The 13,732-nt window shown below is 42.5% G+C and overlaps 1 protein-coding gene across 4 annotated transcripts in view; it reads right to left on the minus strand.

Moving 5' to 3' along the window:
* Positions 1 to 13,732, minus strand: part of PCSK5 (proprotein convertase subtilisin/kexin type 5) — a 463,938-nt gene that overhangs the window by 326,003 nt on the left and 124,203 nt on the right. For all 4 annotated transcript variants that reach the window (XM_035029028.1, XM_035029027.1, XM_035029029.1 and 1 more), the window contains exons 4-5: positions 12,110 to 12,253; positions 8,261 to 8,337 (exon numbers count right to left, since the gene is read on the minus strand). In XM_035029028.1, coding sequence (XP_034884919.1) covers positions 8,261 to 8,337; positions 12,110 to 12,253 — 221 coding nt within the window. The remainder of the gene's footprint in view (positions 1 to 8,260; positions 8,338 to 12,109; positions 12,254 to 13,732) is intronic.

Raw genomic sequence — 13,732 nt, forward strand, 5'->3', positions numbered from 1 at the left:
CACAAAAATCCAGTATATATATATATCGTACCTTTTGAATAGTTACTATTTTAGGATACATTTCACAAATTCATCTATATGAGCAATCAAGGTTGATAGTCTTCTAATTACTGTAAGACTAAACAGACATTTTATACCCCAAACTAAACTGGAAATCTTCTCAGTATCTCTTCTTGCCTCTTGCCTCTCTACTCTCTACCTTGGTAAATGCGACCCTGTGTAGAACAGGGAGTTTTATAAAAGCAGGAAATTCACAGGTGCTTTGATAACTCACCGGAGGGTATCCAGCTCAGATGATGGAGGTGAGAGAAGGCATCACAGGGGAAGTGGCAGGAGTTGAAGGGGGAGGAGGGACCACATAGGTGCAGATGGGGGGAAGGTTGTAGAGTTGCAGCACATTAAGGGAACTTCACAAGTCCCGCAGGGCTGATAAATAAAGGGGGAGAGCAGGGGACATGCGGGGCAGAGCAGGCTTAATAATGAGGGAGGAGTGGGCAACAGAGCGTCTTGTACTTTCAACAAAATGTCAAGACATTAAAGGGTTTTTTTAATTTATATATTTTTATATTTTCTATTTATATATTTATATATATTTTAAAATTTTTATTTATATATCACTCGGGCAGCGGGATGGGGTGAGCCTGGAGACAGGGAAACCATTTAGGAGATTTTACAAGGATGTCGGTAGGAGAAGGGACAAACCAACAGACAGCTGGAGTGGAGGGATGGATGGGGGTGTGTGCATCTTGGGTGAGCTACTAAAGAGGAGGACTAACATGCTGAGGAGGGCAGGGCTTGAGACCAAGGGCTGGGGAGGGCTGGCTGGCTTCTGGGCTGAGAGGCCTTTTCCTGTTGTATTCCAACTTTGTGTGAGGCCCCAGACCCCAGCCACTTTCCAGAATCTATAAGATGGGTCCAAAATGTTACTTATCTCAAAGTATTGTATTATGATCCCATGTGACAGAAACTGATTTTCTAAAATATTTGTTGTACGTTCTTTCCTGACATAGAATGTATACCTGCATATGAAAAGGGTCAGGTATTTTTCACAACTATCTTCTCTAGATACATTAAGCCTCTAGCATGTAGTCATTGTCACGTGAATTCATTTGATAACCACTGATTAAGTAACTACTGTGTAGTCTATCATAATGCTATTTTGTAAAAGGACTAGAGGAAAAATGTTGGAAATACTTGGAAAAATAAATCGGCCGCTGATACTGGCCCTTCTTGTCTTTGGCAGATTTTTTTCTGTCCTATTTAGCTATAGGATAATTTTATCTGAAGTGTTTGGCTAAATCCTGGGTATAAAGAAATAAGACTCCCATGGAAAAATGTTTATTCAGGTTCTCTGCCTATTTTTTTTTTTTTAATTCCATTAGTTGTTTTTTTGGTGTTGAGTTGTATAAGTTCTTTATATTTTTTTTATATCTACCCTTTATTGGATACATCATTTGCAAATATCTTCTCCCATTAAATAGGTTGCCTTTTTGTTTTGTTGATGGTTTCCTTTGCTATGCAAAATTTTTTATTTTGGGATAGTCCCAAAAGTTCAATTTTGCCTTTGTTTCCCTGGCCTTGGGAGACATACCTAGAAAAATGTCATTACGGCCGATGTCAGAGAAATTACTGTTTATGTTTTTGTCTAGGAATTTTATGGTTCCAGGTCCCACGTGTGGGTCCATTTTGAGTTTATTTTTGTGTTTCATTCTTTTGCATGTGCTTGTCCAATTCCCCCACTACCGTTTGTTGGAGAGACTGTCTTCTTCCCACTGTATATTCTTGCCTCCTATGTCATTGGTTAATTGGCCATAAAAGCATGGGTTTATTTCTGGGCTCTCTGTTCTGTTCCATTGGTCTATGTGTCCCTTTTTGTGCCAGGACCATGCTGTTTTGATTACTGCAGCTTTGTAGTATATCTTGAAATCTGGGATTGTGATACCTCCAGCTTTGTTCTTTTTCAAGATTGCTTTGACTATTTTGGGTTTTTTGTTTTTTGTAGTTCCATACAAATTTTAGGATTATTTGGTTTTAGTTCTGTGAAAAATGTTGGTATTTTGGTAGGGATGGCATTAAATCTGTAGATTGCTTTGAGAAGACATACATATGGCCAAAGACACATGAAAACATGCTCACTATCACAAATCATTGGGGAAACACAAATTAAAGCCACAATGAAATATTACTTTATACCTGTCAGAATGGCTAAAATCAAAAAGACAAGAAATACCAAATGTTGGTGAGGATGTGGAGAAACAGGAACCCTTGTGCACTGTTGGTGGGAATGCAAACTGGTGCAGCCACTGTGGAAAACAGTATGGAGGTTCCTCAAAAAAATTAAAAATCAAATTACCGTATGATCCAGTAATTGCCCTACTGGGTATTTACCCAAAGAAAATGAAAACACTAATTCGAAAAGATACATGCACTTCTCTGTCTATTGAAGCATTATCCCCAATAGCCAAGATACAGAAGCAGCCCAAGAGTCCACTGATACATGGATGACAAGACATGATACATACACACACACACACACACACAGAGGAATATTATCCAGCCATAAAAAAGAATGAAATCTTACTATTTGCAACAACTTAGATGGACCTGGATGGTGACTGCATTGTTCTAGGCTTAAAATAGAAAATGCCTCCCTACAAATGAAAGAGTCTCCTGGCATTTCATACCACTACTCCTATTTCTGATAAATGAATTATTGATGTCTGAGTTAGAGCTTCCCTTCCCTAGGTTGACACACACACACACACACACACACACACACACACAGAGGAATATTATCCAGCCATAAAAAAGAATGAAATCTTACTATTTGCAACAACTTAGATGGACCTGGATGGCATTACGCTGAGTGAAATAAGTCAGAGGAAGAAAAATACCTTATGATTTCACTCATGTGGAATTTAAGAAACAAAAGAACAAAGAAAAAAAGAAACAAAAAGCCAGACTCTTAAATACAGAGAACAAAGTGGTGGTTGCTAAAGGGGAGGTGGGTAAGGGGATAGGTGAAATAGATAAATGGAATTAAGAGTACACTCCTCTTGATGAGCACTGAAAAATGTATAGAATTGTTGAATCGTTACAGTGTACACTTGAAACTAATAATACGGTGTGTTAATTATACTTGAGTAAAAAATTTAAATAAACAAGGTTTCTACCTGTTAAGGTTATGGATCTCAAGAAAAGGTCATTGATCTAAAGTTTTTTTTTCCCTCTAGAATGGAGTTAAAATATTTTCTCTATAGTTAGAAAGCATTTGTTACAATCATTGGCTTTGTTTTGGAACACTATCTCCTGAAAACAGTCCCCATCTGCAGGGATGAGAAAGAGAAGGCCACGTGCACTTTGGTTTCTACAACATGGCGACATACATTCTTAAAACCAGAAATGACATGTGCAAGGAGACTAAAGAATCAGAAAAAAAATGTGCTTCCATCTACCCTGCTTAAATCTTCCTGAAAATAGAGATCAGAAAGAAAAATGAAAAAAATTAATTCCTTTTGAAAAATGAGTCTTTAACTTATGGATTGGTTCATTTTCAAAAGGAATTAGATTCTGGGCCCACATATCGCCCATTCAAGATATAATGTGTGCTCTCACCTCCCACTAAATATGTTGCTATGACTTTTAAATGGAGGGAACATTTAACAAGAAGCAATCTAGGGAAGGGAAGCTCTAACTCAGACATCAATAATTCATTTATCAGAAACAGGAGTAGTGGTATGAAATGCCAGGAGACTCTTTCATTTGTAGGGAGGCATTTTCTATTTTAAGCCTAGAACAATGCAGTCACCTTTATTCGACAAGCTAATACGAATGGAGACAAAGCCGAACAGAAGGACAGCTTTTATGGTCTCCTCCACTGAGGCCATTTCTTTATGCACCTGTTATGTGGGGGACATGAAAAAATGACAAAAAAGAAATTTTGGGGGCACCTGGGTGGCTCAGTCGTTAAGCGTCTGCCTTCAGCTCAGGTCATGATCTCAGGGTCCTGGGATCGAGCCCCACATCGGGCTCCCTGCTCAGCGGGAAGCCTGCTTCTCCCTCTCCCACTCCCCCCTGCTTGTGTTCCCTCTCTCACTGTGTCTCTATCAAATAAATAAATAAAATCTTAAAAAAAGGAATTTTTATAACTTTTGTACTTCTGCAGTGATTTCTGTCACCCTAAAGTTTTAGCACTAGAAATGTAATCATGTCAGTCTAAGAGAGATGATTGGCATGGAGTTTTGAGAGTGCTTTCTCTCGTAGTACTAAAACCCACCACGCATTAAAGTTTCTCAAGTCATCTACCAATTAAATCCATTAGTTCGGAGCCCAAGTTATTTCATCCCTGTGCCCCCCAAGCATTTAGCACAGAGCCATTCACAAAGTAGGGTCTCGGTGAGTACCTGTGGAATGAATGAACAGACGTAGCTAAGCAGGAAATAATTCCAGACACACTCTCAAGCCTACTGGTCAGATCATACAAAGAGGAGGTTTTCACAGAGCAGACACCTGAGCCGCTTTATTCTGATGAGGATTAGAAATTTCTCCCCTTCACTCTCTTGCATCAAATTCAAAGACTCATGGTTCTGCTCGAGGAGATGGGGAAACAGAACTGCAGAAAAGCAGATTTACTGACTCATTTACTGAATGAGTCCCAGCTCTCATCACCTAAAGCAGCAGAAAAACCTACCAAAACCTCTAACCTTGGAAATAAAGACTTCTAAGTCTTACATTCCATTTGAAATGTTCATAGGCACATATATTTTGAGATGATTGTGATTTTTAATTATTTATCAAGAACCAGAAAGAGGAACAGAACACATAATTATAATAACAGCTGTAATTATAATTATAAATTATCTAGCACCTAATATGTAGTCTGTCGTATGTTTGGTGCTTTAGGTATTTTACTGCTAACCTTGGGAAGTATTATTGTAGTAATTTTAGAGATTAAGACAACAACAACAACAACAAAGCTTTAGTCAAAGTTCAGAGTACTCAGGCCCCAAGATTATAAAGCTAATTAAGGAGAACCAAAACTAACCGTCAACTCTTCTGAACTACAAACCCACTGCTAATTTCCTGATGCCACGTGACTTCTATTCAAACAGAATTATCTCGCTTAAAGACAGATCCATCAATCACATCTATAATTACGGTCTAATGAGCAGAGAGGCTATCTTAACCCCAAATGCCTGAATACATGGCTTGTGTCTGGCCCAGAAAACATCACGCGGCACTCCCGAGAGGAGCTAAAGGGTAATCTGTTGCCCCAGGTCACGCTCATAAAACAGAGGTAGGGAATGCTGCTGTTATGCCTCTGGAAAGGCCATATTTCACTGTCAAGACTACAAACGCAAGCACGTATCTAGAACAATGCCTGTGCGCTCCCGTAACAAACCCACACGGCACTCAGTGAGCCATGGACGGTACTTAGAAGGGGTTAAAACAGGACACACCAGAATACGCCACAGGGAGCAGGACTATGGCGATGCTTCTCAAGAACAGGTCTCGGGGAGAGCCAGGTTTGAAAGGAATACTTGCAGAGGATATGGTTTTTTTTTTAAAGGCAGCCTGTAAAAAGCCATCAAGGCCAACACTCAAAGAGCTTAAGAGCTTAAGCACAGCCTCTGTGGTTAGCGATGTTAGTCACACGTCTGACACACCCTGGAAAACAGTCACCGTCACCACCGAGAGTTTCAGTGCAAAAACTCGCCACATGTGAATTCAGACAGCACTGCCTACAGGGTATGATACGTTTCTGGTTTCTACCTAGAGCCCCTCTTGCCCCTCAATATCCTGCCCCCAAATACTTCGGGTGTTACCATGATCTAGTCTTTCCTGTAGCTTTCCTGTCCCTCTTTGCTCCCTACAGGTGTTGATGGAATAAATCAAACTGATGGATATAGTATCGTACAGATCTCCTATATGCTTGCCTCGAAAACACAAATTTCTTCCGATACCATTGATGTATTGGAGATCACTGTAAGCATAATGTGAAATTTACATGTGTTGATGCACAATTTTTTCCTAGAAACTCTAAGTGAATGTAGAAAACGCATCGCCATGGGAATACACAAAACCCACACAGCTACACACCCGAAGAGCACCACGGTCCACACCTGTCCACGTCTGCCTCCACTACTCCCTGATTTCGAGTACCTCACCTTCCACCTTCAGTAACTGGCAAGTTGCCATGATTCCAAAGGCCATCCTGGGCGGGGAGTGGGGGGCTGGGGGGTGTCCTCCACTCTGCTTAATTTTCCCCTCGCCTCTCAACTGATTCATTTTCCTCCCTATTCTTTGTTCTTTTTCAAAATTTTCATCTCTGTCTTTTTTCCCCCCTCTTTTTTTCTCTTGCACACTGAGCGGCATGCATTCACATGTACGAGCAGACGTAATGTGCACACAATTCCATAAGCAAACTTCGGGTGTTTTTCAAGATAAAGTGGCGCATTTATTATAATTTTACATATTTCGTAACCACTTAACATGGATACAACTGGGCTATTTTTTTAAATAGGTCCCTACCATTTTGTGTGTGTGCATCACCGATGAAGTTTTTGAGCGCTGAGCTCAAATTTCACTGTCTTATTACTTGGTGGTTTTAGATTTTGCGGAGTGCAAGTGTTTTTAGGAAGGCTATGTCGCAATATAGCAGAATGAACTGTATATCGAAATTTATCAGTGGCGACTTTTTGGTATTGAAACTTCAAGATTCTTCATCAGTGTTTCAGGCTAGTTCATAAATTAGGTTAAATACATTAGCTCGCATTGTCTCAAATTATGACCCTTGATGTGAAATTCACTATAACTTTAAGCAGTGTAATCTGGACAGCAATGGCCAGGACTGAAAGAAAATTATCCAGTTCAATTTAGGTCCCTTTCTTTTTTTGTTTAGAAGGCTCTGAAAAATTCTATCGAAATCAATTTATGCATTAATGCTTTCACCATTGAATCTGATCTGTAACATTTACCGAATTATTAGCAAACAGCATGCTTTCCACAGTAACTTTTTTGAGGCTTCTTTGTGGATGGTGAAAAGGGGGGGGGGGGGAGAAGAAAAAAACCCATGTGCAGTCACAATTATCTAGGTCAGATGGTTTTATCTAAACTTATTGACTTAATCAAATCATACTCGCTAAGAAATTTTTTCCTAAAGAAAAACAAAGGCTGGAAATAGCATGTAATAAATGGGCAAAACACCTCTTTTTGCTACTTCTGAGATTCCAGACTAAAACACATAAGTAAAAATCGAAATGATAGCATTTAAATCACAGCATTATCCTGGAGGAGTTTTGGAGTAAAAGGAAAAAAGCTAATGTGATCTAGAGATTAGAAATATCTCCTAATCCTTTAAAGAATCTGGGTCATCTTAAGCAAGAAAAACCATTCCATTTTCTGAAGAATGTTAAGATATTCCATGGTATCAAATGGATGTGCATTTTCATCTGCTCTCACAAGAACTACTGTACTAACTGGAGAGTGGAAAAGTGGTTAAGTGGGTTTCTATGGCTCTTGAATGTGAAGATAAGAAAGGTAATAGGTTCTGTACACGGCAAACCTTATAGGTATTTCACGTGTATTAGTAGAAAATACAATCACTACAGAAGAACAAAGAGGCTAATAAGAAAGCCCCTGGCAGAGACTTCAAGCACAGGGGTCAATGAAATTTGTTGAATTTAACAGAATAAAGAAACTCTTTTGGCATACACATTGTTTTTGCCTTTCCCTTTGACACCCCATCCCCAAAAATGGGTCACCGGCCAATTACCTTGTGAGGGGCAATCCTCCCCAGCTGTGCCCTCCAGATATGGAAATGCTGAGTCATTCCCCAGGGTTCTCTCTGTGACCATTCTTACCATGGAGACCACCCCTTTTTATTACCCAGAAGCTTCAGTGAAAAGACACCTGTTCACCCTGGAGCAAATTTTTGGATCATTTGTTACCAAGGCTTTCTTTCTTTTTTTTTTTTTTTTAAAGATTTTATTTATTTATTTGAGAGAGAATGAGAGACAGAGAGCATGAGAGGGAGGAGGGTCAGAGGGAGAAGCAGACTCCCCGCTGAGCAGGGAGCCCGATGTGGGACTTGATCCAGGGACTCCAGGATCATGACCTGAGCTGAAGGCAGTTGCCTAACCAACCGAGCCACCCAGGCGCCCTGTTACCAAGGCTTTCTAAGAAAATACTTCCCTCAGCAAGAGGAGAAAACAAAAATCCTTGGCAGCCACAGGCCAGCCCCCGCTCCGCTGGGCCTTACTTGTTCTCGTTGCTTGCGTCGTAACGAGGCATCGGGTCCAGGTCATTCCCATTCACGTCACAACTCGCCAGAGCATCCTACGGCCACAGAGGAGTGAGCAAGAGGAGGAGACAGACATTTAGTAATTAGCCATTAACCCGGAGCCACATGCATTCTTAAACACATTTCCGCAAGAGAGTAATTAGATTAAATAATACATTCATGGTTCGGTGGCATCAGGAGGCCTTGTTCAGTAATAATCACTGTTGTATTTTTCTCCTTAAGGTGAGAAAACACTCTCCACAGACCAAGGAAGAACCCAGACCATTCTTGCCAACATATTTTCCCTCATCTCTGGAACTGACCTCGCATTCACTGCCTCTGAAGAGGTCCCCAGTGACCACCTTTTCGGTGCAGTGTTCTTGGACTCTCTAGAAGCAAAGTGATTTATTTTCCAGGGATTCTCTCTCTATTCCTTACTTCATTTCTGGAGTGTGTAAATTCCTTATGATTCAAAGATTTTTGAAGATAATTCACAAATAACTGGCAAGCCAATTAAAAATCAGTATTAGAAATTTATTATATTAGGTATCGTGGTATCTCTATCAGACAATAGCTGTCTGGTTTCAGATGTTGTATCTACTATAAAAGAGTCTGTAATTCGGACTTTTTACTAATACCCAATGATCCTCTGTCCCAACCAAAATAATGAACAAAGTTTTATTCTAGGTCAAGGCTTCAAAATGAGGGAAAAGCATCTCTGAAGCCAAAGCTGGATCTGTCTGCTTTTAAAAGTGACTGTGAAACATCTCCAAATTTCTACATTTCTTCCTTTTGATTTTCTAAATTTCTGAAAAGAAATTACTGGCTTATATCTTTACTCCAATTTATATCACAGTAGGTAGAACTAATTTAGACTGTTTTGTGTTTTCTGACACTTTAGGGTAATTCCTGATTTCAGTTTTAGTGAAAGCCAACGTGTTTTCTAGCTTTATCAAAGACTCTTGTTTCTGAAAATAATGTGTAGTACATAGAGTCTGATGTCTGGAGAAATTATGCAAAATACACAGGACATATAAAGGTGGTAGGTAAGTCCTTGCTTCTCTTATAAAGGCGGCCCCACAGCCCCCCATACTGGTCACTAGAGCATGAATGGTGTCCATCTAGTATAACTGACTAATTTTACTTATAAGGAAACAGAGGCCCAAGACAGGCTATGTAACTTGGCCAAAGGCATGAAGCAAACCAGCCTGTGGAACCAAGATTGGAACGCAGGCCATGTGCCCCCTGACCCCATCCAATGTGTTCTTCCCTACACTTCACCAGCTCCAACATCAGGACAACTGAGAAGCATTGGTACTGCTCATCACACAGATGTGTTCTAGAGAATTCTCCTCCAAGGGGGGAAAAATGAAAGAGGCAAAGAATGCAATCATAATTAGGTTAAAGCCGTCTGTGTTTCATCAAATATATTCCTAGCTGGTAGGGGGGCAGGAACACCCCATAAATACCACACTGTGTATGACCAGAAAGACTTCTCTGTTGGGAGAGAGGTCCCCACACTTCTGTTCTTTATACGACCTGGGCTCACTCACTATAGCCTTCAGGCTCCAGCTTCTCCCCTCTTGAAGGAGGAGATGAATAGAAAGTTCTTTTTAGCTCTCAAATTCTATGCTGTGAATGCCTGAGTGTGCTTGGAGGCAGGGTGAGAGCGGCCGCTCAAACGTTTTGTTCAAATGAGAACAAAATGAATCTGCAGTTCCTTCTCTCGCTCTCTTTTTAACCTTCGGGAAAAGTCACCTAATTTGGCGGAAATTGTTTCAATATGTCACTGTAAAAAATTAATTTGTGAAGTTTCTTGGCTGAATGTTTGACACCAAACGGGTGACGGGGGAAGACTGTAAGGAAAGATTCAAGTGTGGGGTGATACTGGGGGTTTGTGTGGGTCAGAAATATGGGTCACTGTGAGCCAGTGGGAGTTTCTGGGGCACCAAGGAAGGGGCTTGGAGGTATTTTATTTGCAAAGATAAAATGAAGTCTCTTCAGGAAAATTAATTTGAGATTCAGTATCATGAAATAAGCAAGACTGAGCAAATAAGAAAAGAACATTGGAGAGAATATGGTGCTCACGCTCTAAAAACGGTTTCATGAGAAGCTGGAGCAGTAGGGGAAGGGGGGCAGAGGAGACATGGAGGGGATACCCGTGGTGCCCAGAAACCAAGCCTTCCCATGCTGAGGGAAATGAGAGAGAGAGAGATCAGATTTCAAGGCGGCATCATATCCCTGGTCTCTGAAACTTGGCCTTAAGGAAAAGGTCAGGTCCACTCTGAGTGAGCCCAGAACAATGTACCCCAGGGCCGCTCTGTGTCCACTGAGGCAGCAAGCATGCTGGGATGGCAAGTCCTTTGTGCTGATGGGCAGAGGGACCTGCAGGGCAGGGCCTGCCTCATCATTCTCTGGCAGCTCAGGGCACAGGGTGGTGGGCTGGGCTTACTGAAGTGCCTCCTTTAACGACCATGAAATGGAATATAGAAGACAAAAATCTGCGGAGACAGGGTCCTCCCAGTTATATAGCTCTGGATTCTCTGTGGGTCCCCTCCGTGAACACGGGGCAAAGCTTCCCACCCTGGCCCGTGGCTTTCCTCCTTTGGGGTCAGTAAGAGTCCTGCAAGGGAAGTAAAGCAGACTTCACCATGATTTAGAGCTGCTTGTATTTTCAGGGATAGGAGAGGAAACTGTAAGCGGCTAGAAAATCACTGATTCTAAGAGAAATTTTTTTCAATACCAACATGAAATATAATTTAGGGACCCTCGACACGGCCAAAATTTTGGAATTAAAAGGAATCAGGAAGGAAGAGAGGAGGATGAGGGGGAAAAGCGATTGTTGTTAAAGCGGCACGCGGTGATATCAGTGTTCCTGGGTGGAAACAGTCGTCACCAGAAAAGAGGTCTGAGGGGAAGTCAGAAGACATGGGTGTGAGTGGGATCCACAGGATTTTCTGCTGAGCCCTCATGGGAATCAGAGTTGTATTTGCAGATAATAGGGGATCGTTGCAGGCTCCTTATAAGAGAAGAAGTATTTTAGAGAGAACACTAAGGTGTTAGGAAACACAAATTTGGAGCTGACAGAGAATGGCATATTGAGAGATAATATGGCCCTCTCAAGTGACCTTAGAAAGGAGAAGCCAATGGAAGGAATGAGCTTGGAGGGGGCAGAGTTTAGAGAGATCACTGGCACATTTCTAGGCAGTAGATACCACAGTGGTAGATGGAACCCAGAGGCCCAAGGGGCAGAAACTGACCCCCATGTTCCGTGGGCTCTGTGGTCTTGGGCTCATCCTACATCCTACCTCCTCCTGGAGTCCTGGAATCACAGTTCCTCCTTCAGAGAGGGAACTGACTGCTTCCTAGGACTAGTAGGAGGCTGATCACTATTGTCCTTGGAAAAGGGGGAGTAAAAAAAAAAAAAAAAAAAAAAAAAAAAAGAGAGAAAGAGACCAGTAGAAAAACTTGAGAAAAGTTCTAAGTACGCTTTCTCCACAAGAGAAACAGAGTGTGTGGCGGGTCTTTGTGGATGAGTCGTTGAGAAGAGTGGTCATTATCAGGAGCAGATGGTGGTGGGGGTGGGGTTTCTGCTGCCTTATCACTTGCTTTTTGTCATCAGAACATCAAAGGCACTTGCAAGTTGAAAGCAGTAGCTCACCTCCCTGTACTCAGAGGGTGCAAGGTTTTGTAAGATGGAAGCGGTACGCACAGCCTACTGTATTTGCTGGCTACCCTTTTCAGTAGTAACCCCACTTCTTGACAGTCCTCACACGCGTCCCCTTACTTCCCAGGATGGAGGGGGCTCCGAGCACAGCACACACTCACGTAGTTCTGCATCAGATCCGGGTGGGTTCTCTCAATGCCATCATCCAGGATGGTCACAACGATGTTCTTTCCCGTGTAGCCTCTCTTCCAGGCTCCTTCGATGTTCATGTCTGATTGGCAGGGATGTGTGTTGTCACTGCAGTGCTGAGGAAGGAGGAGGGAGAATCAGACGGTGCAGATGACTAATGATCAGAAGATGGGCAAATCACCTTCTTGTGCAGATAACGGGTTACGTTAACGGACATGTGGTGGTGGCCTGCAGAGCAGAAGCATGGGTCTCTAGCATAGTAACAAGAGAAGGCAGGAAGGGTGCATGTGGGGAAGGCGAGCAAGCAGAAGTCTTCTGCCTGCTCTGCCCTGTGCTAACGCCATAGATCCTTTGAAAAAAATAGAGTCAAATAAATCCCATCCCAGCAGCACAATAAGGGATGTATTATTTTATTGTCAGCACGTATTAATGACACAGAAGCAAGCATTGGAACGTTTCATTTATAAACCCAAACTAGGCAACTGCAGAACACACACTGGATCATCTCTTAACCAGGCCCCTGGAAGCCAAGCTAGCCCAAACTGAGAACTCAGGCAGCTTTCGGGCAGGGTCAGCCAGAGGGGGTGCTACCAACAGAAACCCACGAAGGAGGAAGAAGTAACAGTTTCATCAAACTTCTTTTGCTGAATTAGCCGCGGCTATCGTACCATGATAGGTAGGGGGCAGGCATACTCAATCAGCGGTACTCGGAGAAGGGAACGAAGAAGGGAACCAAGTCTGGACAGGAAATGTGTGTGAAGGATTCAGAGGGCAGACTGGAGAAACATCGGATCTTAACTCGTTAGGGTCATAGTCATGTCATTCCACAATGGCTACAACATAGAAGCATAGCAAGAAATGCACGAACCCATCAGCTCTTCCTGACCTACTCGCATCCATCCAACCCACACAACGGCCCCCTCCAAGTCCATCTCTTTGAAACATCCCTCTGAGCGGTGTTGTTTCCCAAGTTCTTAAGACTTCGTAGAGGAACAAAGGAAAAAAGACGTGCTGTAACATAATGCCATCGTAACATGGGCCACCCCAGATCGTACCATTCTCCATTTTCTTCCTGCCTTTGTAACAGTTCAGCTCCTCAGGAGAGGGGAGAGAATGCGAGCTTTGTAGGCCCTGAGCGTAATGGAGACCCCACTGCCACGGACTCATCTAACATACACTTTACTGAGCACCTACTACACGCTGGGGTATGACGGTAAGCAGGCAGATAAGGTTCCCGTCCTAATGACCCCTCCGAAGGGGAGACACGGATAATAAACCAGCAATACCATTCAGAGTCCTCCTTGGGTTTTTAAGGAATGAAAGAGGGTGACAGGATGGTGAATGCCAAGGGACTGGAGCAGACCACTCTCGGGGGATGGGAGGTGGAGCCTGTGGTCTCCGGGAGTGAAGTCAGAGCTGATGCAGGACTGGTGACAAAGAGCTGCTCTGCCCAAGAGCCTAGAGATGTGTCTTCTTGGTAGAGGACACAGTAAATGCCAGGGTAATGTACGGTGGGCAACAGCTTAGCACACTGAAGACAGAGAAAGAAGGTGGTGTGTGGCTGAAGCTCAGGGAATGAGGGAAAGAATGGCCTG

The sequence above is a fragment of the Mirounga leonina genome, unplaced genomic scaffold (genome assembly GCF_011800145.1).
Source record: "Mirounga leonina isolate KUSES-001 unplaced genomic scaffold, KU_Mleo_1.0 Mir_224, whole genome shotgun sequence".
Taxonomy (NCBI): domain Eukaryota; kingdom Metazoa; phylum Chordata; class Mammalia; order Carnivora; family Phocidae; genus Mirounga; species Mirounga leonina.